The sequence below is a fragment of the Callorhinus ursinus genome, unplaced genomic scaffold, assembly GCF_003265705.2.
Source record: "Callorhinus ursinus isolate GAN/ISIS: 27379988/994484 unplaced genomic scaffold, GSC_fseal_2.0 scaffold10, whole genome shotgun sequence".
Classification (NCBI taxonomy): Eukaryota; Metazoa; Chordata; class Mammalia; order Carnivora; family Otariidae; genus Callorhinus; species Callorhinus ursinus.
Genome location: NW_027397072.1, coordinates 81,302,530 through 81,327,191, shown reverse-complemented (window position 1 = coordinate 81,327,191; position 24,662 = coordinate 81,302,530). Strand labels below are relative to the sequence as shown.

Here is a 24,662-nt window from a genome sequence, read left to right as displayed (position 1 = left end):
GGAGATAGGACCTAGGAATCAAGGGTCCTGTTATTATAGGAAGCCAACCTGCAGCAGCAGGGACCGGTGAGTATTATGGCCTGTTATAGCACTGGGTGGCCTTGTGCTGTGCCCGGTAAGCTACTGCTCCACACCCTTCCTGGGACCTGTGTACACCAGTGCACTTCCTCACAAGTCCCACAGGGCATAGGAGCGCTGGTTTCCCCTTGGACTAACATCAGGGTTTTAATTTCATGCTACTTAAGCAAACCACAGGGCCTGTTCACTGCCAGCAACATGTTTGGTAGTTTTGGAGAAGCAGTTAGGAGTCAACCCTGAGAGCCAACTTTAGCTCATATGCAGGCTCTTTATTCAGACAGACATAAAGAGTAAGCAAAAACAATCCTGTGTCCAGTTATCAGAGACCAGGAGAGGTTATTGACTGTAAGCATAGACAAGGTAAGGAAGGCAGAGGCAGAGATGGGACAGCTTCACCAAGATTTTGAAACCTGGATATAATAGGATTAACCTTAAGATGAAAGGAGAAGCAGACCAGGTATGAGAACCTATAACTGAAACTGTTATTTCTCCCATAAGAAAATGTAGTAACAACTTCTCCCAACTTTTAATTCCGTTTTCTTTTTTTCAGTTTTACTTTCTAACAACTACAGTCGACCCTTGACCATAGGCTTGAACTGTGTGGATCCACCTACATGTGGATTTTTTACAGTACATGAATGCACATGTATTTTCTCTTCCTTATTACTTCAATATTCTTTTCTCTAGCCTACTTTAAGAATATGGTATATAAATATACAAAATAGGGTTAATTGACTGTTTATGTTATTGGTAAGGCTTCCGATCAATTAACAGCAGGCTACTGACAGTTAAGTTTTGGGGGAGTTGAGTTACACTCAAGAGTTTGGATGGCACAAGGGGCCGGTGACCCCAGCTCCCATGTTGTTCAAGAGTACACTGTACTTAGCAAATGAAACACGGGCATCTGTTGTTGTGAGTGTAGAAGTCAGAGATGGCAAAGAAGGTAGCAGCAATTTCACTGAACCCTTAACGTGATGTCAAAACATTGAGCTGGTGTCAGTTATAGGGGCTGATTTCATCCTGGTTGCTTGCTTTAAGTGAGACCACTGCAGTGGAGGATGAGGTAGGTACAGGAGGGATGAATGATGGTCCCAAGACAACTAGCCCTCCACCAGATTTTTATTCCTAATCATCCACCAGCTGCAACAAATATCAAGTAGGAAAAGAAAAAACATACTTATTTGGACCTACAGTTTTATTTTCACCTTAAAGAAATAACATGTTTCTAATATGAAGCACAAAGGAGCTGGTTATTAACATTTGATTTATGATAATGTTGTGTGGCCACCCTCTGCAACCCTGGAGGCTTGGCCAAGGTGCTGATCATGGTGATGTGGTCCCACATCTACCCAGTGGGGATCATGCCTACCAGATCTCTGGGGGAAATCAATGGGGCACATGCTAAGGGCTTGGCCACAAAGGCCTTCCAATTACTAGGCGTAAGTTAGTATTTATGGTGCCAATTTGAGAAAGGGCTATTTCAATTGTCCTATTAGATACAGACATCATGCTATTTTATTTTTTGATTCAATTCAGACTTGCAAAAATAAAACCTTGTATCTTCTTTAGGGATCAGCTTTACCCATTCTTGGCTTCAAGAACATGATGATCAAGAGCTCACCTTTAACAAACATCCCTGTTACAGGAGATGGCAGGATATGGAGCCACCCTCTCTAGCGAGGGGTGGAGGTATGCATAAAATATGGATTCATATGCAAAGGAAACATTCTGAAGGATCAGAATATATTTGAAACTCATGCCACATAACATAGGTGTCATTTTTATTTTATTTAAAGAGAAAGGGGGGAGGGGCCAACAGTAATTTTCATAATACACATAAGACAAGTTAGCACTGGGGGGTTGGGGGGGAGGCCACATACTTGCCACCAGTCTGCTTTGTAGCTCTAGGATTAGTAAATTTAATGCAGTCTGTCATTTGTATTACTGTTTAGCAAATTTATAATTGGCAAAATTAGGGATTATGAATCACTGTAAACGGACTACAACTAAGACGAAAACCTAAATAAAATAAAAAATCACTTTAAAAATAAACCATAAATATGATGCACATTAGTGTAACAAAACCATTTTTGTAAACATTTTCTTCAACATAACATGTGCATGAGGAAAAAGACACTGCACTCAATACAGTTACTCTGATTTAAATACAGAAAAGTATTACTTATTAAAGCTTTGACTACACCTACAGACATATCTGTATTTTGTTTTGAAGAGCAGTGCTAAATATAAATAGTTTAATGTTCCATATTTAATGGTATCATAATACTGTTTTCTTTTGTAATTTTGCCATCTTGGCACTTTTGTGAAGTCACTACCCTGTTAAAGGAAAAAAACCATCCCTTCTCTAGAAGAATGACATTTCACCTGTTCATAATCTTTTATGGAGAAACCTAACTGGGCACCTGTATGAAGCTGCAGCAACACAATCTGGTTTACGAGGTGCCAAGGCTGGGAAGGCAAGGAAAGCACGCACCAGGAACCTGCCCCCCGCCCCCGCCCCCGTTTGGCTGTCTGACCTCAGGTGACTTAAGCCCAGAGATGGTCGTGATAGCATTCCATGCAAACACCACCGGAGTGCCGTCGGGGGACCTCCTGCTGCTGCACGAGCAGGACAGGCTAGATTCTGGCTTGAGCTCAGACCCCATCACCTCGGAAAGGAAATCCAGTTTTTGTCAAGTTCTAACTATGCAGTAATTCCAATGAAAAACCATTTGTCTTATCTGGTCACCCCCCTTGGCTTACAGCTTCAAGTCTTTCAAGTCTGTCTATGTAAGACTGTGATGCCTCTGTCTTTTCTGTCGTCCTTATTGGTATAAGTTTAGTGGGGTTTTTTTTGTTGTTGTTGTTGTTTTTTCCAGACACCTGCTCAACTTTACCTGTACATGAAGTCATGGGAGAGGCTACAATCAACCCAGCCATCGAGTTATTTCTTCTCTCGGCGTGCACACATGTTCACTGTGGCACATTTCATCTTACTCGAAAAGCCGAAACGTGCAGGAAATCACTAACAGTAATTTGATTCTGACTGAATTCCTGTGGTGATGGCATCTGGCCCATCTCAAAAGTCCCTTCCATAGGTGGGATTAAGTCTTCAATCTTCTCTATGTTAACTACAAATTAGTAGAAAAGAACTAGTCCTCTCTGCTTTGGACCTGAGCATCACTCCAAAGTCTTAGAGACGGGAAAACCTTTTCCAATGTCTTGTTCTTTTCAAAAGAGGGCAAGGCTTTCTCAGCTTGTCTTTGTGGGTAGGTACGTCTGTGTTGTTTCTGCATCTGTGAGTATATCTATTTCTTGCTAGGTTTTTGTAATTCCAGACAACCTTTGGCAAAGATGCTGAACCAGGAGGAAGAGAATGATAGGGGTCAAAGTGGATGCCAAATAGGATAACAATGCTGGGCAAAGCCTTGACAGATAGGTGCAAATGACTGTTATCTTTTTGGGAGGAAAATCCTCCTTTTTCATGTTGTAAAAGAAACTTAACCACAAAGGAGGATGAAGCCTAGGAAACACCAAGTTCTGTTTGGTAAACAAAGTTTAAAGCCACCATCATGCAATATTCCCACTCCAAACTCAACCAGAGGAAAGTAAGCTGGCAGAGCCAGGACACCGAGCATTGCTCCTTTACCAAGAGATTAATAGTCTCAGAGGAATCGAGTGACCATGAAGCCATAAAACAAATTATTACCCAAGACATTTATTACAAATGTCATGAACATATTCATAAAGTAAAACTGGTTTAAAAAACAGAGAGAGAACAAGAGAGCAAGTGAGAGGAGAAAAGCCAGGGCTTTGATATTACAACTAAAACACAGGAAGATGCCATCTTATGAATAAGCAGTATTAACTACATTCTTAAAATAGTTTTAGTGCATTGCATTTTTAGAAAAGGGAAACACCACCCCTCCCCACCCCAAGAAAAGGTTCCTGCAACACTGAACAGTTTGTGTGACTATTCTAACATGACCATCCGTCTGCTACCAAACCCCGAATTGAGAACAATGAGGCCTCTTATGTTGTAGGCCATAGTTTGCCCATCAACCACTAATGGTGCATCTGGTGAAAACAAAGCATTCTGCTCTCTGAACTTAGAAAACAGATTGCATCTGTCAGCATGATGAAGCCATATGGCTATTTCCCATCTTCAGGGACAATTTCTCTTGTGCCTACTGAAACCTGTGACAAAATTAACAGTCAAAACTTCAATCTGATAGTTTTGGTATTAAGATTAAATTAAACATTAATGTTTTCCTCCAAAAAACATAGAAACTAAACCACCTCTTAATGCATTACAAATAATGAGGTAGGCAAAAAAACAAACATGTGGTTGAAAAATTTCTTTTCCTCTGCAAGTGCAGACTGTGGTAAAACTGTTGTCGCACTTCTAGGTTTAAACAAAAATTAAACCTTTAACTGAGGCAGTGCTAATACTGTCACACAACAAAGTTCTGGCCATTATACAAATGCACACATTTTCTTTTTCTTTTTTTTTCTTTTTTTTTTTTAAAGAACCATCTGCACATGATTTAGGCAAAACCTGGTACACAGAAAAATGACTGAGTTTTTGGCCAAGCCAAAAAAAAAAAAAAAATCCAAATAAACAAAATGGGACCCCCTTAACCCACCCCACCCTGCCCCCCAAGCCCCACCCACAAAGGTTATCCTAGTAACTGTGTCTTTCACATTTTATAAATATTAACTTCTTAAACCTGCACCTTCTTCTTTGACCACATATTGTCACATTACAAAAAAGAAATGTCAATTAAATACACTGTTAATGTTACTATATTAAATCTGCTCTCTGCTTCAGCAAACTGCTCATTAGACCACCATTTTACACCTCCGTGTGCCCACTTCCAACAAAACCAATGGCATGTTCATAGTCTCCACCTTCCATACCCATAAGACAGAGTCACTCAGAGACAAGGAATTCTGGAGCTGAAGGAAAGGCATTTGCTTTCTGGTCTGATGCTCAATCCCAAACACTTATAGCACCTGATGGTAGAATGTGAACAGCACCAGCTGCATTGCAGCCTTGATTTATTTTTGAGTAGGGAAAAGAAGAGAAGGGGGATAAACTGGTAAGAGGTGCAAGAAAGGAAACAAAACGAAACAAAACAAAACAAAAACCCCACACATGGTGTCTGCACACATAGCTGTCCTGGACCACACCGGTGCAGCTCTGAGCTCCAGTTGCAAGGAATTCCAAGTTCTCAGGATCCTGAAGACTCTGGGGACCAGCAAGCCTCATCTCACTGCTTCTACCAGCTCAGAAGAGAAGTCCTGCCTAAGGTCATGAAGTAAACCTGACTGCTGCCACCAGACCGAACAGAGGCAAAGAAGACCTGCAAAAGCAAGAGAAAAAGAGAGGGAGAGATTTACCATGAAAACACAACCCAGTCCTCGGGAGCAATGCTTCCTATAGTTCCTAGGCAGATAACCTAGAGCCACTGCCACCTCAACAGCTCCAAATGCAGGAAGCTTTTAAGCCCATAGGCCCTTTCCAAAAGAAAATCTGAGATGATATCAATTTATCATACATAAGTAGTCATCATCTCTGTAGGCAATTTTTATTACAACTAAGAAGGCTAACATTACCATACTGTGAGAACTCAAAAGAAAGGAATTGATATTTCTGAAATTGAGCAATTTCTTTTTACCTCCACTGCTAATAATATCTAAAAGATAAATGTGTCTGGGAAAACACAATGAGCAATGGAGAGGACTCCTCACCAACCTGCTTTTTCTCTTTTAAAAAACTAGGCTAAAATGTATTAGTTATTTCATAGGACTCTATAGTCAAAATTATGACAATTTACTTTTGGGCCTTTTATTAATAGACTTTAAGGGATGTAACATTATAAATAATAAAAATATCTAAATGCCTGAAGTTCAAAGAATATTATAGTTATGGCTACATTAAATATACTCAGGAAAGTATAAGCCAAAAAGCTGGCAAAATCCTGTATTGGGTCAGAGGTTGTATGGGGTTTCAAGGTAAACAATTTGGGAGATACTATTAGAAAAAAATGTGAACTCCATTAGTAAATGGGCTATAGGATTGCAGTAAAGTGGGCTGGTGGTGATGCAGCTTATTTAGTGAGCAAGTAGTTAGGCAGGAGGACCACCCAAGGACAGATCTACAGCTCCTTTATCAAGCTGAATTTTTAAATTTAATCTGAGCAATCAGTGGGCCAGTGGCTAGGATATTTAATATATTTTAATGTGAAGCAAGGGGTGGAAACGTTCTTAAGAGGCAAATTCCTAAGGCTGCAATGGGCTGCCCCAGGTGGGCAGAGGCTTTCCATACAGGTGGACGGATGAGAAAGAAAGTTGGGCTTGGAAAAGGCCAGGCCCACCGGGAGGTCATTCTCAAAGGAAGGTGGGATGGGTCAACACCCAAGGCCATCCAGCTGCTTCACTCCAAAGCTGGCTTAGGGAGGGGCTTCCAGGGACAAAGTAGGCCCTGGATGAGACAAGGATGTGGCCAGTTTTGAAAACCAAAGGTTTTAAATGGGGCTTTGAAGCCTTGGGGTCTCAGCTGCAGGAGGTGCTCATGATTCTGCATAAAATGATTTATGTGGTTAGGTATTGCTGACACGCGAACTATAAAGTTATTTTACTATTCAGAAGCAGACAAGTGGTCTGATGCATATCAGGGGAGAGGAAACTTTTACCTACCCAAATTTGCAAGAGGGTTCCTTCCAATCACAAAAGAATCCCATTCATTTAAAATGGCAGCTTTAACCCTTCCTGTCCCTAAACCCAAACATAGCTCACACAGATCACCTAATGGGGTTAAAAACAACCAGCACAAACAAACCAACAAATAATGATTTTGGTGGAGATAAGTTATCTCTTGTCCTCTTATAAGCAAACACAAAATAGAATATACTCCATCCCCCATAAACAGGTTTAAAAAGTCACTACTAAAACATTGCTTGATGAATTTATTTCAGAATCTATCAAAACCCCAAGAAAAGGCTTCACCAAACTCCATGGAAAATAAACCATTACTAAAGCTAGTAGTAGCTAAAAAGAAGTTGTAAGGAAACCATTACCTTGTCATTGCGTTCACATAAGAATTTTAGTCTTTGAGCCCTTTTGTGCATAAACACACCATCCAAGTGACCAGTTTCCACAGATCGGATCTCTATGGCCTTTTCTCCCCAGCCCATCGTCTGATTGGATCGAATATATGCTTTTTGAGAAGGGGGAAAACATGTAATTGTTAGATAAGGAAACAGCCATGAAAAGATGCTGCTCTTATAATACACACATACCTGCATGTCTAGCACTTAAGGACTTTTGTTTTTAAGGAACTTTGCCTTTGTAACCTTTTAAAGTTTATCCTGGGAAGTGGTAATTTGAATTCCTGACATGGTTCATGCTTATCGTTAGCAATGACCCACTGGATGCAGAGTTTTGAGCTCTTATTTTTATGAAACTAGTCGTAAAGAAGGCAGAAAGAAGTGATAAAGAGAGACAGTGACTAACTGCAAAGAAACCAGAAGAAGTCGGGGATATAAACTGAAAATTTCAGATATCAACCTTTCTGCCTCTTTATTCTTGAATGCACGCTGGAAGATCAAGAGGCTGTGTTTCTAGTTGTGGCTCTGCCACTCAAAAGAACAAGTCCCTTACACTTTTTCTGTCTCACCTTACTTTCTACAACTCAGTCAACATCTGTTCTATTCCCTGGATGTCTTAAGGATTAAATGACAAGAGTTTTAAAAAATGTTCAATAATTACTTGGATTTTGTTTTAAAATAGACAATGACCAGTCCCATGGTCTACAATCTTACTTGCCACCATCTATTGTCAACCATTCTGCTAAATGACCAGAAGGTCTACACAACAGGTAAAACTTGTCTGATAAATATATGCAGTTTTAGAGAAGGCCCCACTTTTACAAGTGCTACCTTTTCCTCTGATACCTACCTACAGATGTCGGCATCTCTCCCCACTGCAGAACCACATCCTTGGTGATTCTTCCATAGGTATTCACATAAACCCCTTCATCTTCATAGCACACCAGAAGCTCCATGCCATCTGTGTTGGGGAGGATGATGATTGCATGGGGTTTGATGCTACACTGGATCTAGAGAAGAGGAACAAAGTACAGGGAAGTAGGTTTGTGGTTATTTCTATCCCTGCAAAAGTGCTCAAAAGATTGTCTTGGTGAAGGCACTGGTTAATATTCTTGGTGAATAAATACAGCAATTGAATAAAATTTTGGAAAACCCATGCAGTATATATCCCAAAGACTAGCTTTTACAGGTCATATACTCTACTAGTTCACATTTCTGAGGCCCCTGGAACATATCTGGATTGTGGACTCCATTAAGACATTTTGTTCCCCAAACCATTCCCAACCCAGGGAAGTTCTGGCCTGCCAGCAACTGCCCCAAATCCATCCCATGTTAGTCAAAGCCAGGGCTAAGAGGTTTTCAGGAGGGCCTCAGAGAGCCAGGAGAATGGATTTCCACTTGTCTCAGAGCATGCAGCTATTGAAAATGGCACATCGTTTAAATACTCACCCCCATACCAAGGGGAAGCAAGAATCCCTGCTTGTGTTAGTTCATTAAGCAGAGTAAAGAAAAAAGTCAAAACAAAATGAAGCCAGTCAACCAACCATAGAGTGTGGGTTCTTTCTTACGTGTGTTGGTAGATAAATGTCATAGACGGATCCTGAATCCACATCTACAGCATGGAATCCAGCACAGGATCCATAGATCACTTTCAACCTCTGGCCTTCCTCCACAGTGAGATCCACCAGCAATGGCTTATGTACCAGTTCTCCAAATGACTATAAAGAAGTAGTAGACAGAGTAGAGAAGCAGTAAGACAGAGTAGAACTTATTTCTGACAGATCAAACTAGAGAAGCCAAACCCAAGGTAATCAGTTATTCAATTACTGAGCTACTCTGGCAACAACCATAAGCAAAAATACTCTAGAAAATAAGTCTTTTTAAATTTATTATGATTTTGTCTGTCAATCAGCATCTGAAAGACAATTCTTCCGGAAGTCACATGGCAAATTCCCCCTAGTTGGCCCAAGAATTCCACTCTGTTGTTTGCCTTGGTGACAAATACATCTAAAGTGAAATAATCAGGACTTTCTGTAGTATACTGTTCAACTAGTCAGATGCAGGCAATGGAGAAAGAGGAGGAGTTGTAGGAGTCACATATTGAGAATTTTCAGTAAGGTCATCATAGTCACCACACAGACTTCTACTTTCATTTCTCAACTAGAGTGATACAGTGATGAAAAGCTGTACTGGAAGAGCCTGCATGACCTATAATGGACTGGGTGACCCCAGTTCTTCATTAGTATCAATACCTACAGCTCACAAGACAGACTTAATATATTTATAAAAGCAACTCAGAGAGTACACCTGGCACATAAAGGATATTAAGACCAGATCTCAGAAGACAGCTATAATTTCACAACCAATTACTTTAGGTCAATAATATGTGGATTTATTTTTTAAGCAAACATGGTAACCCCATTTATCCTGCTTTACTGGGGAATCAAGCAATAAGCAATCTAAATATGTCAATTTTCCAAATACTTGAAGCTTACCCTTAATAAAATGTACCAAAAACTATTTTAAAAAAATAAGTAAATAGAATCATTTTGGATGAAAAATTCTTAATTTCTTGATATGCGCTAAAACAGCCTCAGGGCTATGCTTAAGGTTTTGTGTCTAATATTGGAAATGAGGTTATTAACTTATTTATAATATCTACTGTCATAGTAATATCATTTTAACTAAGGATTTCCTAAGTTTGTATCTAATGTAAACTCTAGAATTATAAAAAATACTAAAAATACCCAGAGAAAACTGCTACAATCTTTCTACAGTTTTTCCCTTAAACAAAAATGATATATTATTCATGTTAACTTACTTTTTCTATTTAATGCATAATACATATTCCTTGTGTCATGAAGAATTTCTGTAATTTTTAGTACTCTATCGAATAGCTATACCTTCAAGCTGCCTACTGTCAGCATGGAGTATTATCAAAAACATACCTAAATCTTTATACACATGCATGACTTCAGGTAGCAGGTCAAAGTCTACTTTTTAAACAGAGACAGTGTTATTTTGTCCTTTCTTCTGTTACCATATTGACATATCAATCAAAGTGCCTACCAAATATTTAGCTTTCTCCTTCTCATACTCTGAAGACTCAGAAAGCCGACAGTGAGGCTTACTACATTGGAAATGGCCTCTCTTATGATAAAGTTATACACTGTGTTATTACATAATTTTTAAATGATCAGTTTTAACTGTTTATAGTTTTTAAACTTATCCCCTGGCTCTTGGTCACACATGCATGGCTGATGCTACTTTTAAGTACACTTGATGCCGTTACCTTAAAGGCCATAAATTTGTGATATGGCTTGGGTGCCCACGCATAGACCTCCACAGAACTCTTCAAAGCAATTACCAGAAATTTGATTCTTTCATATTTTACTGAAAACAACAAACATAAAAGAAGAGAAGCACAAGTCAGAATCAACTTGGAACTCCAAATTCTGTTAATTGTCTTTTGCAAACTTTATAAATATGCTTTCTATTAAGTCATTCAGACCAAGAGGAGAAAAATACTGAGTGATCAAACCTCAGAGTTTCCTTTTCCAATACTTTTATGTACGATTCAGGCTGTTCCCAACTTTCTTGATGATGTACGGGACTCAATCAACTCCAATACTCTGGTTACTATCAGTGAGTACTTTCACTAATGTTTCTAATCTTCTTAGATTGCAAGTATTTAATAATCAAGGACAATGCCAGCCATACCACTCTGAAGTCTTAAGGGCTCAGTATTACTTCAAAAGGATAATAGTGCGGTTAATCGGTTAAGTATCACTTTGAACCACTTTTTGATCTACAGAGGTAGTGACTACTTGAAGTCTACCTAAAGTTCTGTACAAAAACAGCAGTAGTAAAGGAAATATAGTTGAAAATGCCTTCTTCACATAGCTGTTTTGGTTCTCCTGCAGCCAGGCAACTCTACTTAAAAACAGATGCGCTCTGGGTGTTGTAAGTGACTCATCACTGACTTCCACTCCAGAAACCAATACTACACTATACATTAACTAATAAAATTTAAATTAAAAAAATAAATAAAAAATAAGTGTGGTTACAGCACTGTAAACAAACAAACCCCAGATGCTCTGACGGGCTGTGACCACAAATGTAGCTCTATTAGTTTCTTTATAAGCTATCCAATGTCACACTACTACTTGAGTACTTTGTACATGAGAGATGACTTGTTAACTTGGTAACTCTCCTTGTTAAATTCCATATACAGTCACTATTCAAATAAATCACTGACATTATTAAGACACAAAGGATTACAAGAGGTTGTCCAAACCAGTGCTGCTTAATAAAACTTTCTGCAATGATCAAAAGGTTTTATGTGTGTATACTGTTAATAGGATAGCCGCTAGTTATATGTGGCCATCGGGCACCTGGAATGTAGTAGTGCCACTGAGGAACTACATTTTAAAGTTTATTTCACGTTAACTAATTTAAATATACATTTAAATAGGCCCTCTTCTTGATGGCAACTATACTGTACAGCACAGGTTTTGATAAACAGAATATAATTTCCTGAAAGTATAAAGACAACAAATGAATGGTATTGCACACTCTTATCTCAGAAAATGTTTTGATTCATCCTATAAGAATGACAGGCCTGAGGACTGCTGTTTTGTTCCAACGAAAAGCCCAGCGCCGCCTAACACATTTGCCTCTAGCTCCCCTTGCAGGATAATCTATTCTTGTACATTTCACCTGTTTTGATCTGTTTCATTAAATTTAGACTTAGATGACTCTGGTTACACCTCAAGAATTCTTTCACATAAACACAACACAGAAAATCCTAATCCCAAAATTTAATCAAGGAGATAGTAATACTTTTTAGTAATACAGAATCACTCCAATATTGGGGTGGCTCCTGTAGTCATTATTAATCAATGCGCTGAGAGCTGTAGACAGATTACATCAATAAGAAGAAAATGTCAAAGACTGTAATATTCTTGGAAGCAGAGGAACTGACTACAGCATATATTTTATAAACATAGAAAAAATAAAACATACTAGCAGAAATCAGTATATAATAGGACCCTTACGTTAGTCAGTCATAGGTATATAGAGACCATTTGTTGCTTTTTCAAATTCTATTACAGTATATCATCTCTCCCATAGAAGTTTAATTTGGCTAAGTTCCATTATTTCCCCTTTATTTCCAACATTAGTATTAGTATTTTGATTTTCTTCATACATAAAAAATTCGTTTTAGTTTTGTTCTTGTAAGCTCTTATTACATAAGAACCACAGCATGCAAGCCAAAAAGAAAAAAAAAACAAGACAGTTGCTATGAAACACTGGCTGACCAGCCTGATTCATTTAGTAGTTAGAGCACAGTAGCTCTCTGCACAGTGCACTTCATTCAAAACGACAAGCCACAGCTCTTTGGTCAAACTCTCAAACTTTCTATCAGTGACTGCCAAGAACCCAAAGTCCTCTAAATGGAGAATAGGACTGGAGTGCAAAGCAAGAATCCAAATTGGCTGGCTTTCCTTTGGCAAGGTTTCCTTAGAGAGGTTCTTGTGGCCACAGCTTGCAGAGAAGAATGTGGACTGTCAAAGAGGAAGGGTGAAAAGCCTCGCTTACAGGATGAACTGTGAGGATGAGACGGACAGAGGACAGGGTGAGCAGCAGGAATGAATGGTGTTATGCTAAAAGGTGCACTGTGAGTCTAGATGACACTTCAGGATTAGAAGATGCCTTAGAAACATAATCGCAGAAATGAGCTAGGGGGATCGGGAACAACACTAACTAAACCCTGCAAAACAAAATCTCATGGCCCTCCTGGAACTTACCAACTTTATAGTGTACACATCCTTCCAAATCTCCCACGGTTGTCCATCCCTGCTTCTTCTCAACTTCTGGATCATTGTGAAGTATTTTATTTCTTAACCAGGACAAATAGTAGACACGTAACTTATCCTTTTTGCCTAGCAAAACAAATATAAATATTTTACATGCATAGTCAAAGTAGATACCATCATTAATAATAGTAGCCAAAGAAACATCAATGAACAACGAATATCCTTCTAAGGGAACCATCTCTATGAGTTTTACTAGAACCTCAATTTAAGCTATTCAGAGGGACTTTAAAATTCCTATAGAATTATTATCAAGTATAGGCCTGAGTTAGAAGGAAAGATTTTATTTATTTATTTATTTAAGAGAGAGAGAGAGAGACTGAGAGGATGAGAGCGGAGGGGCAGAAGGAGAGAGAGAATCCTAAGCAGGCTCCACGCCCAGCGCAGAGCCTGATGCGGGGCTCCATCTCACGACCCTGAGATCGTGACCTGAGCTGAAATCAAGATTCGGAGGCTTAACCAACTGAGCCACTCAGGCACCCCGAAAGAAAACGTTTTAAAAGAATAAAGAACTTAGACTTATGTAAACAGTCAGTATTCATAAACCACAAAGTAATACAAACACCTACACAGCAATACAACCCATAGAACTTACAAGGCGCTTTCACAAGTATAATGTCCTCTGATTCTCAAAACTCTCTGGAATAGCTATTATTTCTCATTAGACAGCATAGAAAGATTAAATAAATCACCCCAAGGCAGGGACTCAAATCCAGCAAAAAGCAAGCCATAAACTGGAGATCTGTACAACTTACAGAGCTGACAGAGGACTCACCACCTATAAATCACTTAGAAGAGAGAAAACCCAATAGAAAAAGTGGGCAATCGACTATCGACTACAACAGGCAAAAGAAAACAATAGTACTAAAAGTAGGGAAGGTGTGGAGGAACTAGAAACTAGTGTTAACTGTTAGAGGCACTTTGAAAAGTCTGACATTATCTAATAAGGTAGGATAAATGCATACCCTACTTATGATCCAGCAATTTCTCTAATATAAATGTCTGTGTATGAGCCCCCAAATACAAATGAGAATGTTCATAGCAGCATTGTTGCTAAGAGCTGTAAACAGTAAACACAAACATGTATCAACAGTAGAACAAATAAATTGTGGTATAGTCATACAAAGAAATGAAGTGGAACAAAATAGCTCTATGAGCAACAACAAAATGATGTTGAACAAAAGAAACTAGACATACTGACAAGCTTAAGAAGAAAAATCATATGATCATATCAACAGATGCAGAAAAAACATCTGACAAAACCCAATATCCATTTCACGATCGAAAACTCACAGTAAATACGAATAGAGGGGAACTGCTTCAATTTGCTAAAGAACATGTATAAAAAACTTACGGCTAATACCATACTTAAAGGTGAGAAACTAGATACTTTCCTCTTTAGGAACAAGGGAAGGGTGTCTCCACTTACCACTCCTAAACATTAAAGTAGATGTCTTAGCTAATGCAATAGGACAAAGGAAATAAACGGTATACAAACTGGGAAGGAAGAAATACAGGATTATGTAAGTAGAAAATACCAAACAACTGGCTAAAAAAAAAATCCTGTAACTAGTAAAATGATTATAGTAAGGTTGCAAGTTACAAGGTTCATACATAAAAGTCAACTGCTTTCCTATATACTTGCAATAAGCAATTGGAAATTTGAAATTAAAAACACAGCACCATCTACAGAAAAACTAAAACCAGGGGTGGCCTGAGTGGCTCAGTCAGTTGAGTGTCTTACTTTTGATGCTGGCTCAGGTCATGATCTCAGGGTTGTAAGAGCGAGCCCTGTGTCAGACTCCACGCTCGATGGAGAGTTTGCTTGAGATTCTCTCCCTCTCACCCGCCCCTCCCCCCACCTCTCTTTAAAACATTAATACATCTTTTTAAAAAAAGCACTGAAGTCAAAGGATATACTTAGTTATAAATCTAACAAAGAAGCCCTAAATAAGATCTCTATGAGGAAAACTATAAAACTCTGAAGAAGAAAGAAATTAAAGGAGACCTAAACAGATGGAGATATATTTAATGGTCATGGATAGAACTCAATATTGCTACAATATCAGTTCTACTCATCTAGGGAATCAATGTAATCCCAATCAAAATCCTATCAAGTTATTTAATACATATTGATAAGCTGACTCTAAAGTTTATATGGAAAGGCAAGAGCCAGAACAGCCAACACAATATTGAAAAAGAACAACTTTGGAGGGCTGATACTATGTGGCTTCAAGATTTATTATAAAGCTACAATAATCAAGACAATATGGTATTACCAAAAGGAAAAACAGATCAATGGAACAAAACAGAGAGCCCAGAAATAGACCCACACAAAACACTGATGTGGATGTGGAGCAAAAGGGACTCTTCATTTGAGGTCTGTAGAAAATCAAAATGATACAGCCACTTCGGAAGACAGGATGGCTATTTCTTACAAAGCTAAATGTAGCCTTATCTTATGCTCCAGCAATCATGCTCCTAGGTTTTTAACTAAACACATGAGTTGAAACCTTATGTCTACGCAAAAAGCTGTCCACAGATATTTATAGCAGCTTTATTCATAATTGCTAAAATTTGGAAGCAACCAAGAGGTCTTTCAATAAGTGAATGGATAAACAAAGTGGCACATCCACACAACCAATTATTCAGCAGTTAAAGAAATGCACAATCAAGTCATGAAAAGACATGGAAGAACCTTAAATACATATTGCTAAAGAAAGAAGCCAGTCTGAAAAGGCTACATATTACATGATTCCAACTATGACATTCTGGAGAAGGTCATAGAGAGAGTTATAAAAAAAAAAAAAAAAATCAAGTTGTTGCCAGGGACTTTGGGGGAGAGATGAATAGGTGGAGCATAGGGTATTTTTAGGGCAGTGAAATTAGTCTGTTAATGGTGGATAATTATTTGTTTGTCAGAACCCTGAACTGTACAATACAAAGAGTAAACCTCAATGTAAACTTCAGACTTTAATAATAATAATATTGTTAATATCAGTTCATCAATTACAACAAATGTACTATACTAATGTGATACACTAATGCAGATGATAGGGAAAACTGGAGGTGGGGGTGTAATATGGGAATTGTCTATATTTTCTTTTCAACTTTTCTGTAAACTTAAAGGTGCTCTTTAAAAAAAAAACGCAGCCAGACACAAAAGAATGCTTACTGTTTTACCATTTATATCAATTCACTTCAATGAAGGTAAAACCAACCTAAGGTATTTTAAAAGACAGTGCTTTCCTCTGGGGAGCAGGGGGGGCAATGACTGGGAGGCAGCAGAGTGATTACTGCAGGGGAGCTTCTGGGCTACTTGGGATTGTTGCATTTCTTCACCAGGGTAGGTGAATGGATCCTAGGTGGATGGATTCCTTTTTTTTTTTTTTTTAAAGATTTTATTTATTTATTTGAGAGAGAGAGAATGAGAGATAGAGAGCACGAGAGGGAAGAGGGTCAGAGGGAGAAGCAGACTCCCTGCTGAGCAGGGAGCCCGACGTGGGACTCGATCCCGGGACTCCAGGATCATGACCTGAGCCGATGGATTCTAACTGTGACAATTCACTGAGTATATACTTATAATCTGTGCACTTTCTTTGTTACATCTTACACTTTAATTTTTTTAGGTTTTGAAGACTTTTTGAATGTGGGAAAATATTCAATAAAATGGTAATGAAACAAAAACCATGTAGTTTTATGTATATAGTGTTTCATTCCCATATTGTGATAAATCTTTATAGAAATGAGAAGGAGGAGGGGAGCCTGGGTGGCTCAGTGAGTTAAGCATCTCCTTCGGCTCAGGTCATGATCCCAGGGTCCGCTCAGCAGGAGCCTGCTTCTCCCTCTCCCTCTCCCCTTCCCCCTGCTTGTTCTCTCTCCCTAATAAGTAAATAAAATCTTTAAAAAAAAATGAAGAGGAAATACAAAAAAATGTCAACAAGAGTTGTCTCTGAGATGGGGTAGCATTTTGTTTTATTCTTCCTAAGATTTTTCTATTTTCAAAGCTTCCCAAAATTAACATATTACCTTCATGATTGTAGAAACCATTGCAAAAGAGGAACAGAGGGGCAACTGGGTGCCTCAGTTGGTTAAGTGACTGCCTTTGGCTCAGGTCATGATCCCAGGGTCCTGGGATCAAGCCCCTCATCAGGCTCCCTGCTTAGTGGGGAGTCTGCTTCTCTCTCTCCCTCTGTCGCTCCCCCTGCCTGTGCTCTCCTGCTCTCTCTGTCAAATAAATAAAATCTTTAAAAAAATAAAATAAAATAAGGAAAATAATACAGAAAAGTAGACCAAAAAATTTTTACTGGTGTCAGCTGATCAGTGATCCCCATAAATCGTCTTGTTCACTGGATCACAAAATGAAGTTTAAATCATTTTTAGCAGATTTGTTTTTCCACTAATTTTAAACCTACTCCCCGTCAACACTCAAGTTGTAAATGGCTGCTTTCTCATTTAAGTATGAGATGGATGGAGAAATTTCTGCATTTCAACAAAGGTCTTTTACTTACAAGCAAAAGCCTATTTGAAAACTAAAATAACTTGGAGAAATGTTACATATAAACAAAGAAGCTGAGTTAGCAGATGATTAAATCAAAATTGCTGCTGGTTATTATAAGACCTATTTTAAGTGTTTCAATTTTGCATACTCTTGACTCCAGCAATAATAATAAATTATTAGGAAATTATTATCTATGCAACACAGATATGTACGCACGATGGTTAAGTAAGTTACGAGATGTATGTGAAAATGTTTACCTGAGAGGGAAAAAAAGGGCTAAACTAAAAGACAACAGAAGTAAATAAATTTTAGAGTATGTATGCAAAGAAACACTCTATAGCCACGTAAAACAGATGTCATAGAGAAATGTTTAATAATATGGAAAGAGCAAGCCGCATGATCTGGACAAACCAGAATGAATTAAGATACACCCTCACTTCACCACAGTGGTTACCATGGCAGCTAGATGGGGCAGGGGATGCTAACCGCAAGTACAAGAGTGTATTTAACACCTGTTAAAAGTAACTCATCAGTTCCTGGGTGTCATTATTATGTAATTATTCTCTCATTATTATTTTCGGTATGTTTGAAATGTTGCATAACCATTTTTACACAGAATTTCCCCCTTTAAGTCTGTACTGAGTGTGTGTACGCTTAAAGATGAGAAGTTAAAAACTGAAGAGTCAATTGGTATAGTATCTCTGGATGACTTTACATTTCATTTATCCTACTGGCTTTTCTGACTGGTTTCTTATTTTCTAGAATAACATATATTACATAATTTATATGAAAAAAATACCCTTTCCTAAAAAGCAACTTATGAGGGCGCCTGGGTGGCTCAGGTGTTAAGCGTCTGCCTTCGGCTCAGGTCATGATCCCAGAGTCCTGGGATTGAGCCCCACATCGGGCTCCCTGCTCCGCAGAAAGCCTGCTTCTCCCTCTCCCACTCCCCCTGCTTGTGTCCCCTCTCTCGCTGTGTCTCTCTCTCTCTGTCAAATAAATAAATAAAATCTTAAAAAAAAAAAAAAAGCAACTTATGTTAAGTGTTTAACTGATATAAGAAAAAAAACATAATATGGCACTTTTACCATTGTGGCAGAGTTCCTTCTGCATGAAAGAGTCCTGTGGGTGGAAGCGGGCACAAACCTACATGCTAGAGAAGCCACATTAAGCCCCACAAGCGCCAGGGCAGAGAGTGGTCAAGTGGGAGAGGTCTACTAGACAGTGCATGTCAAGACTGTTCTTTAGAGGAGCCACAGGTTCAGGGTGTACTTGTCAGTCATATCTGAATACATTTTTCTATCACCTTATTGTAAAACCATGCTATCGTTTTACCTCATTTAGCCATTACTTCAAAAAATGACCTAAGGGCACCTGGGTGGCTCAGTTGGTTAAGGGTCTGCCTTCAGCTCAGGTCTGGATCCCTGGGATCCTGGGATCAAACCACATGTCTGGCTCCCTGCTCAGTGGGATGCCTGCTTCTACTTCTCCTTCTCCCTCTGCCCCCCCGCCTTGTGCTCTCTCTAGCTCACTCTCTCTCTCAAATAAATAAATAAAATATTTAAAAAAAAAAAAGGAAAGAAAGAAAGAACTAATGGAAGTTTAGTGCTGTGAAGCAATCCTGCTTTACTAAATGAACACTTACCAGATATTGTCACCAAGACATTCAAGCCTTCAAGGACATCCATCTGCTGAAATCTTCTTCGGTTGATCAGAGGATATACCTTCCCTTGGCCACTTCTGTCCAGCAGCATCAGGCCACTCTCTGTACCCACTAACAAATTCACTCCTGTTTCAAGGACACAGAAAGACCTGAATTTTATGCTGTGCTTGGGAAACAGTCTGGATGTATGGAAAGGATAACAGCACCTATCTGGAAAAGAGTGGTTTCCTTAATTACACACAAAAAGAAATGCTTGGAATAGTCAGAGGTTAAAGTGACCAAATGACAACAAACAGAGAAGTGACAGGCTAAAAAGGATATGAGAGAAAACATGCACACCACATCCCCTCAATCTCCTGCATAATTCACCAGTTTCCCTGGAATGTTTTGAGCTCACCATCTCCTTGGTGTTACAGATTCTGTATCTCATTAGCCACATGAGACACCTGAACAAACCTTTGTCGGACACCATGACCTCTTTGTGCTTATCTGTCTTTATTTTCATCAGCAAACTTCTGGCACGAGCTATAGATAGCCACCTCAAATCCTTACCAGTTTATGACTGATCCATCTCTCACCTTAAGGTTTTCTTAAAGACCATTCTCCATCATTATCAAAAAAGAAACAATGGCACTCAGTCCTCCGTCCCTTGAACTTCTTAGGAATATTAAAATACCGTGACCGCACCATGGGAGCAGTCCTGGCTTCTCGATGTGCTGCCATGGTCTTCCCACTCTCCAGCTGCACTGGGTCTCCTTCCTGGTTTGCACGCACCTTCTCTGCTTCTTAAACACAGATTTCTCCTTTGCTGTCTGTCTGCTGGAGGAGCACCTCAGAACCATCAACTCATAATTCTATACCCCACCTGCTTTTTTACCTGCTATAAATTTCTACTGAGACCAACTTCTCAACTTTTGCCTTTTCTGTAACAGCACCATCACCTGCTCCATACAACCAGCCAAACTTACCACCAGAACCAGAGACCTCCTTCCTTTCCCTTTCCTCTGTTCCCACCCTACTTGAGGCACTGGCCACCTTGTTACCGATGGACAGAGACTTTAACAGAGGTTGTTACAACACCCTCCCTCTACCTTCTCATGGCAGCAATCAAAACAATCCTAACCTTCTTACAATACTCATTAGGTCCCACCATATTTTTAGAACTATACATTCTGTATAGGAGGGTACAAAAGCTTCAATTTGGCATTCAAATCTCTCCATACCTTGAACCAACTTACTTTTCTCTCTTTATCATTTCCTTATTTCCCTAAATGCCTTGTTTCCTTGACCTCTAACCTTCATTGTCTAAACCAACTTTGTAACATGTAGTACAGATCACCTTATACTCCTACACAATTGGGCACATACATGTTTGCACTGATTCCCTAAACTGGCTAATAAACTCACTGAGACAGGAATAAAGTATTTGTGCTTTTACAAACTGTTCAATCAATAGTTTCAGATAGATGGAGAGATAGGAAAGAATAGCATGTATTTCCTGAATCACAGGATCCATGACGAACAACTGTGAAGGCAACAAGGAAACACTCTCCCAGCCCCCACTCAGCTCTGTGCCTGTTCCGTACTGAGCAAGTGAAACCCGAACACTTGGAGGACAGAATCTACCCAAGCAATTCTTGTTGAGGAAACTGGAAGCAACTTTTGGGATCTTGGGGAGGCTGGGAACCTGGAATTTACATATGCAGTTAATATCACTGCCATTCAAACTCAAATAAGAACTTCACCAACTAACAGAGTGCCAGGCTCATGAGGACGACAGTTACCAATATGCCGAAGCACTCTTAGGCTCTAAGCTAACGTAACACAATCCCTGGAGTCCTCAAAACACGTAAAACGTGTAAAGAGGTGCCCATAAATTCTAGACATCTATAGTTTCCGGTAATAGTGTGACCTGAAAAAAGTACCCCATTAAAAATCTATTAGGCATATGATGCAGGTTTCCATCTTGCGCTTGCAGACACAGTCTAAGTTTTATGAGAGTATCCTTGTCTATGCTGCCCCACATACACTTCCACCAAATCACAGGTGCTTTCCATCTAGTACAATGGCAGTGAGAACTTGTTAGAGCCTGGCATACTATGAAACAACTTCCGAAAATTTGAGGGAAGCCTCTCGAATTTTTGGGAAAAGAGAAAAATCTGAGTATTCACTATCCACCTAGAGTGATCCTTAAAAGTAAACAAAACCCTCAAAATATGATCATTTGCACAGATAAGGAAAAAGGCTTATGAATGCATATGGCTCCATCTATCACCTATAACTAAGATTTTTAGAATGTGCTATCCAGACCAGCCTTGTCCAGTAGAACTTTGTACCTTGATGTCCGACGTGTTAGCCAATGGCCACATGTGGCTACTGAGCACTTGAAATATGGCTAGTGCAACTGAAGAACTCAATTTTCTATTTTAATTCATTGAAGTTTAAACAGCCACATGAGACTAGTGGTTGTCATAACAGCCAGTGCAGCTGTGCTTGACACTGACATTTTACTCACCAGATAACAGTGTGGCTTTGAACTGGGGCTCACGTCCTTACACTTTTTTAAGGCTTACCAGCAGGCCATCATGTTTTCCACAAAAACGTTCTTTTTTAATAGAAATATCATACACATCAGATAATGACTGAATTTTAAGAAAAAAATTGCTGTCCAATTTAAAAACTCATTTATCATCACTGTAAGAGAAATTAACATTTATGTAATGCTCCACTCATTTTCATATCATTTTACTTTTTTGTGGTGACTATCTCCCTATCAAATGCAGAACTATAATAGGACATTATTCTTAGTGTTTTCCCTCCATACACCTAGGTGAGATAATTTTAACTAGTTTCAGTTATTTGAAGCAGAAAAACAAAACATTAATTGACAGAGTTGCTTACTAGATAAAGTCCATTCTAAAGGTTCCATTTCGTGTAGTATGTCAGTATTTTCCCAATCTTCAATATCAAGTAGCTGAAAAAATCCATGTCAAGAATCTGGTAATAACTACCAGAAGCATGAGCCTTTGAAATCTTTCTATTATTTGTGGCTTCCAAAAATAAATAGCATCCAAACATCAATCAAGATTTTACAGTAATGAATTAATGAAGGAATAAAAGACAAAGCTGAAAAAGTCTATTCATAAACACAAAGAATGCATACATTTTGGCACTTACACTCCTTGTAATTCTCCATTATATATTTCCAAGAACTGTGTAATTTTGTGAAGTACTGAGTGTTAGCAGTCAAAGGAATATTGACAGTCACTGGAAAATAATCACCTTGGAAATTATGGGCCTACGAAAAAAATTAAGTTGCATGCTGCAATAACCTTTTATAAATGTGTTTTTTAAACCTTTCAACTGTTAGATATAATTAAACTTTAAATGCTAATTGCTCAAAGGTAAGCTGTACTAGGGCACTGCAATTGTATTCACAGGAATCTGGTATAGGTTGATGGGAAAAATGGCTAAGAGCTCTATAACATGTGATTTAAAGTTTCCTTTAAATTTTATGATGATATTACAGGCAAAGCTCTGTAGTAAACTGCAGACAGTTTACTATTAAGAGTGGGAACTGGGGTACCTGGCTGGCTCAGTTAGTAGAGCATGTGACTCTTGATCTCCGGGTTACAGGTTTGAGCCCCACGTTGGCTGTAGAGATTTTATTTAAAAAGATAAAAAAAAAAAAAAGGGTGGGAACAATGATGTTCAAATAATCCTGGCTGCAAATGGGAAAGGTGTCTTATTACAAAAATATAATAAATATATAGCAACTCACAAAAGTCGGTTATGTAACACAATTAAAAAAGAATGCTTGAGGCTAGCATGTTCCAAGAAGGCACAAAAAAACCTACCTAACCTATCTAACACTGGTCAGCAGACCTTAAATGTGTCACCATTTCAAAGTAATACTACAGTGTCCTCTGAATTTTCTCCCCTTGTCGGTCTACCACTCTTACAGTACATGTTTTAACTTTTCTAGGTCTAAGTCTCTGAAAGGCTTATTTTTAAACTTAACTTAAAAGGCTTACTTTTTAAACTTACCTTTCAGCTTAGCTATCACAGGCAGTTTAAGGAAACCCACCACCAATGTGCCCCGAGCCAAGGAAAAGTTCAAATATACCAATTTACAGAAACAGGTTTCAACTTTATGTCATCTGCCTATCTTTCCTTTCCACCTACTGATAAAATGGGAAGTTCCACTGCATCTTTAAAAACACAAGCTCGAGATACTCTCTTCTCTGAGGTATTAAAGAAGTTAATTAGGAAAAAGAAGAATTTTAGTTAAAAAATCATTTAATGGCACAAAATGGGGTCCAGCACTTTGCAGGACAGTAGAGGAATATAAAATCAGTGTTAAGACTGCTACCAAGTGCAAACATTCTAGATAAAAATTACTTCAGCAATTTCAAAAGAATTAACTTAATTTCTATACAAACTGTAATGTATTGAATTTTGATGATACACACTCCCCACGAAAGGCCTTCCGAAAGACCAAACACGGTGGAATTCAACCCTGTGATGTGATCACAACTGGCATTCCCAGAGCAACACTTCAGCATGCCCTGCGGTGACTAAGCTGCCGAACGCGAGCCCGGTAATCCCCTCAAAGTGGCTACTGTTACCTTTACCTACAAGGTTAATACAGAAAAGGCCTTATGATCATCAGGGGACTAAAGATACTCAGTGGTGACAAGGAGCGAAATCCAGAGCTGCAAGAGTGAAAGAGAAAGTGGGTATGTCTGCAGAGGGGAGAAGACTCTCCCGAACCCCGAGGGAGAGGCTGAGCAGGAGCTTGGGAAAGAAGCAGGAGAGAAGTCAACAGACACATACAAGTCTAAAAGGTGGACGAAGAGGAACTTTTAACAAGTAACAGACCCTCTCCTTCAACAGAAATGAGGAACATCTCGAGGTTCAGGAGGTAAGGGCTGAGGCCCTCACGTCAGCCTCAAGGCTTTAGCTAGGTTAGGGGTTGAGGGTGAGGGGTAAGGTGGGCGGGCACAGGAGGGCTGATCTGGTCACTGGGGACACAGAGGCCATCATGAACACTCCAACAAACAGCACGCTGAAGTCAATGTGCTGTGCACTTAAACCAAAATGGATCGCATGTCTTCTGTCCACTTGGCACTTCCTCGGAGGAAGAAACGGACTAGAAAGAGGGTCCCTGCTAAAAAGAGCTGATTTCGGGGTTTAGGCAGAAGGAGAACAAGGACAAAGTGTGGGACTGGAAGATAAGGTACAGCCAAGAGAGGGTCTATCTGTGGGAGTGAGGAAGCTGATGGCTCAGGGGAGACAGAGAGGCCAGCCCCCAAATGAGAGAGGGCAGAGTCCTCGTGTGGCAGCCTCCCCAGGTATAGCCTCTTGTGCTGTCTTAAGCTGTGAAGAGGCTGCACGACCACCGTGGAGAAGGAACAGGAAGATGGCACCAC

The 24,662-nt window shown here is 39.2% G+C and overlaps 1 protein-coding gene across 17 annotated transcripts in view; it reads right to left on the bottom strand.

Annotated features, from left to right (window-relative positions):
- Window positions 1–3,780: 3,780 nt before the first annotated feature.
- Window positions 3,781–24,662, bottom strand: part of MAP4K4 (mitogen-activated protein kinase kinase kinase kinase 4) — a 187,576-nt gene continuing 166,694 nt past the window's right edge. For 14 of the 17 annotated variants that reach the window (XM_073897883.1, XM_025869038.2, XM_025869041.2 and 11 more), the window contains 7 exons: window positions 19,213–19,356; window positions 13,001–13,135; window positions 10,483–10,583; window positions 8,735–8,908; window positions 8,041–8,200; window positions 7,161–7,300; window positions 3,781–5,444 (listed from right to left, as the gene is read on the bottom strand). In XM_073897883.1, coding sequence (XP_073753984.1) covers window positions 5,361–5,444; window positions 7,161–7,300; window positions 8,041–8,200; window positions 8,735–8,908; window positions 10,483–10,583; window positions 13,001–13,135; window positions 19,213–19,356 — 938 coding nt within the window. In that variant the 3' untranslated portion in view covers window positions 3,781–5,360. The remainder of the gene's footprint in view (window positions 5,445–7,160; window positions 7,301–8,040; window positions 8,201–8,734; window positions 8,909–10,482; window positions 10,584–13,000; window positions 13,136–19,212; window positions 19,357–24,662) is intronic. The other 3 variants (XM_073897882.1, XM_073897886.1, XM_073897891.1) reach the window with 1 other exon arrangement.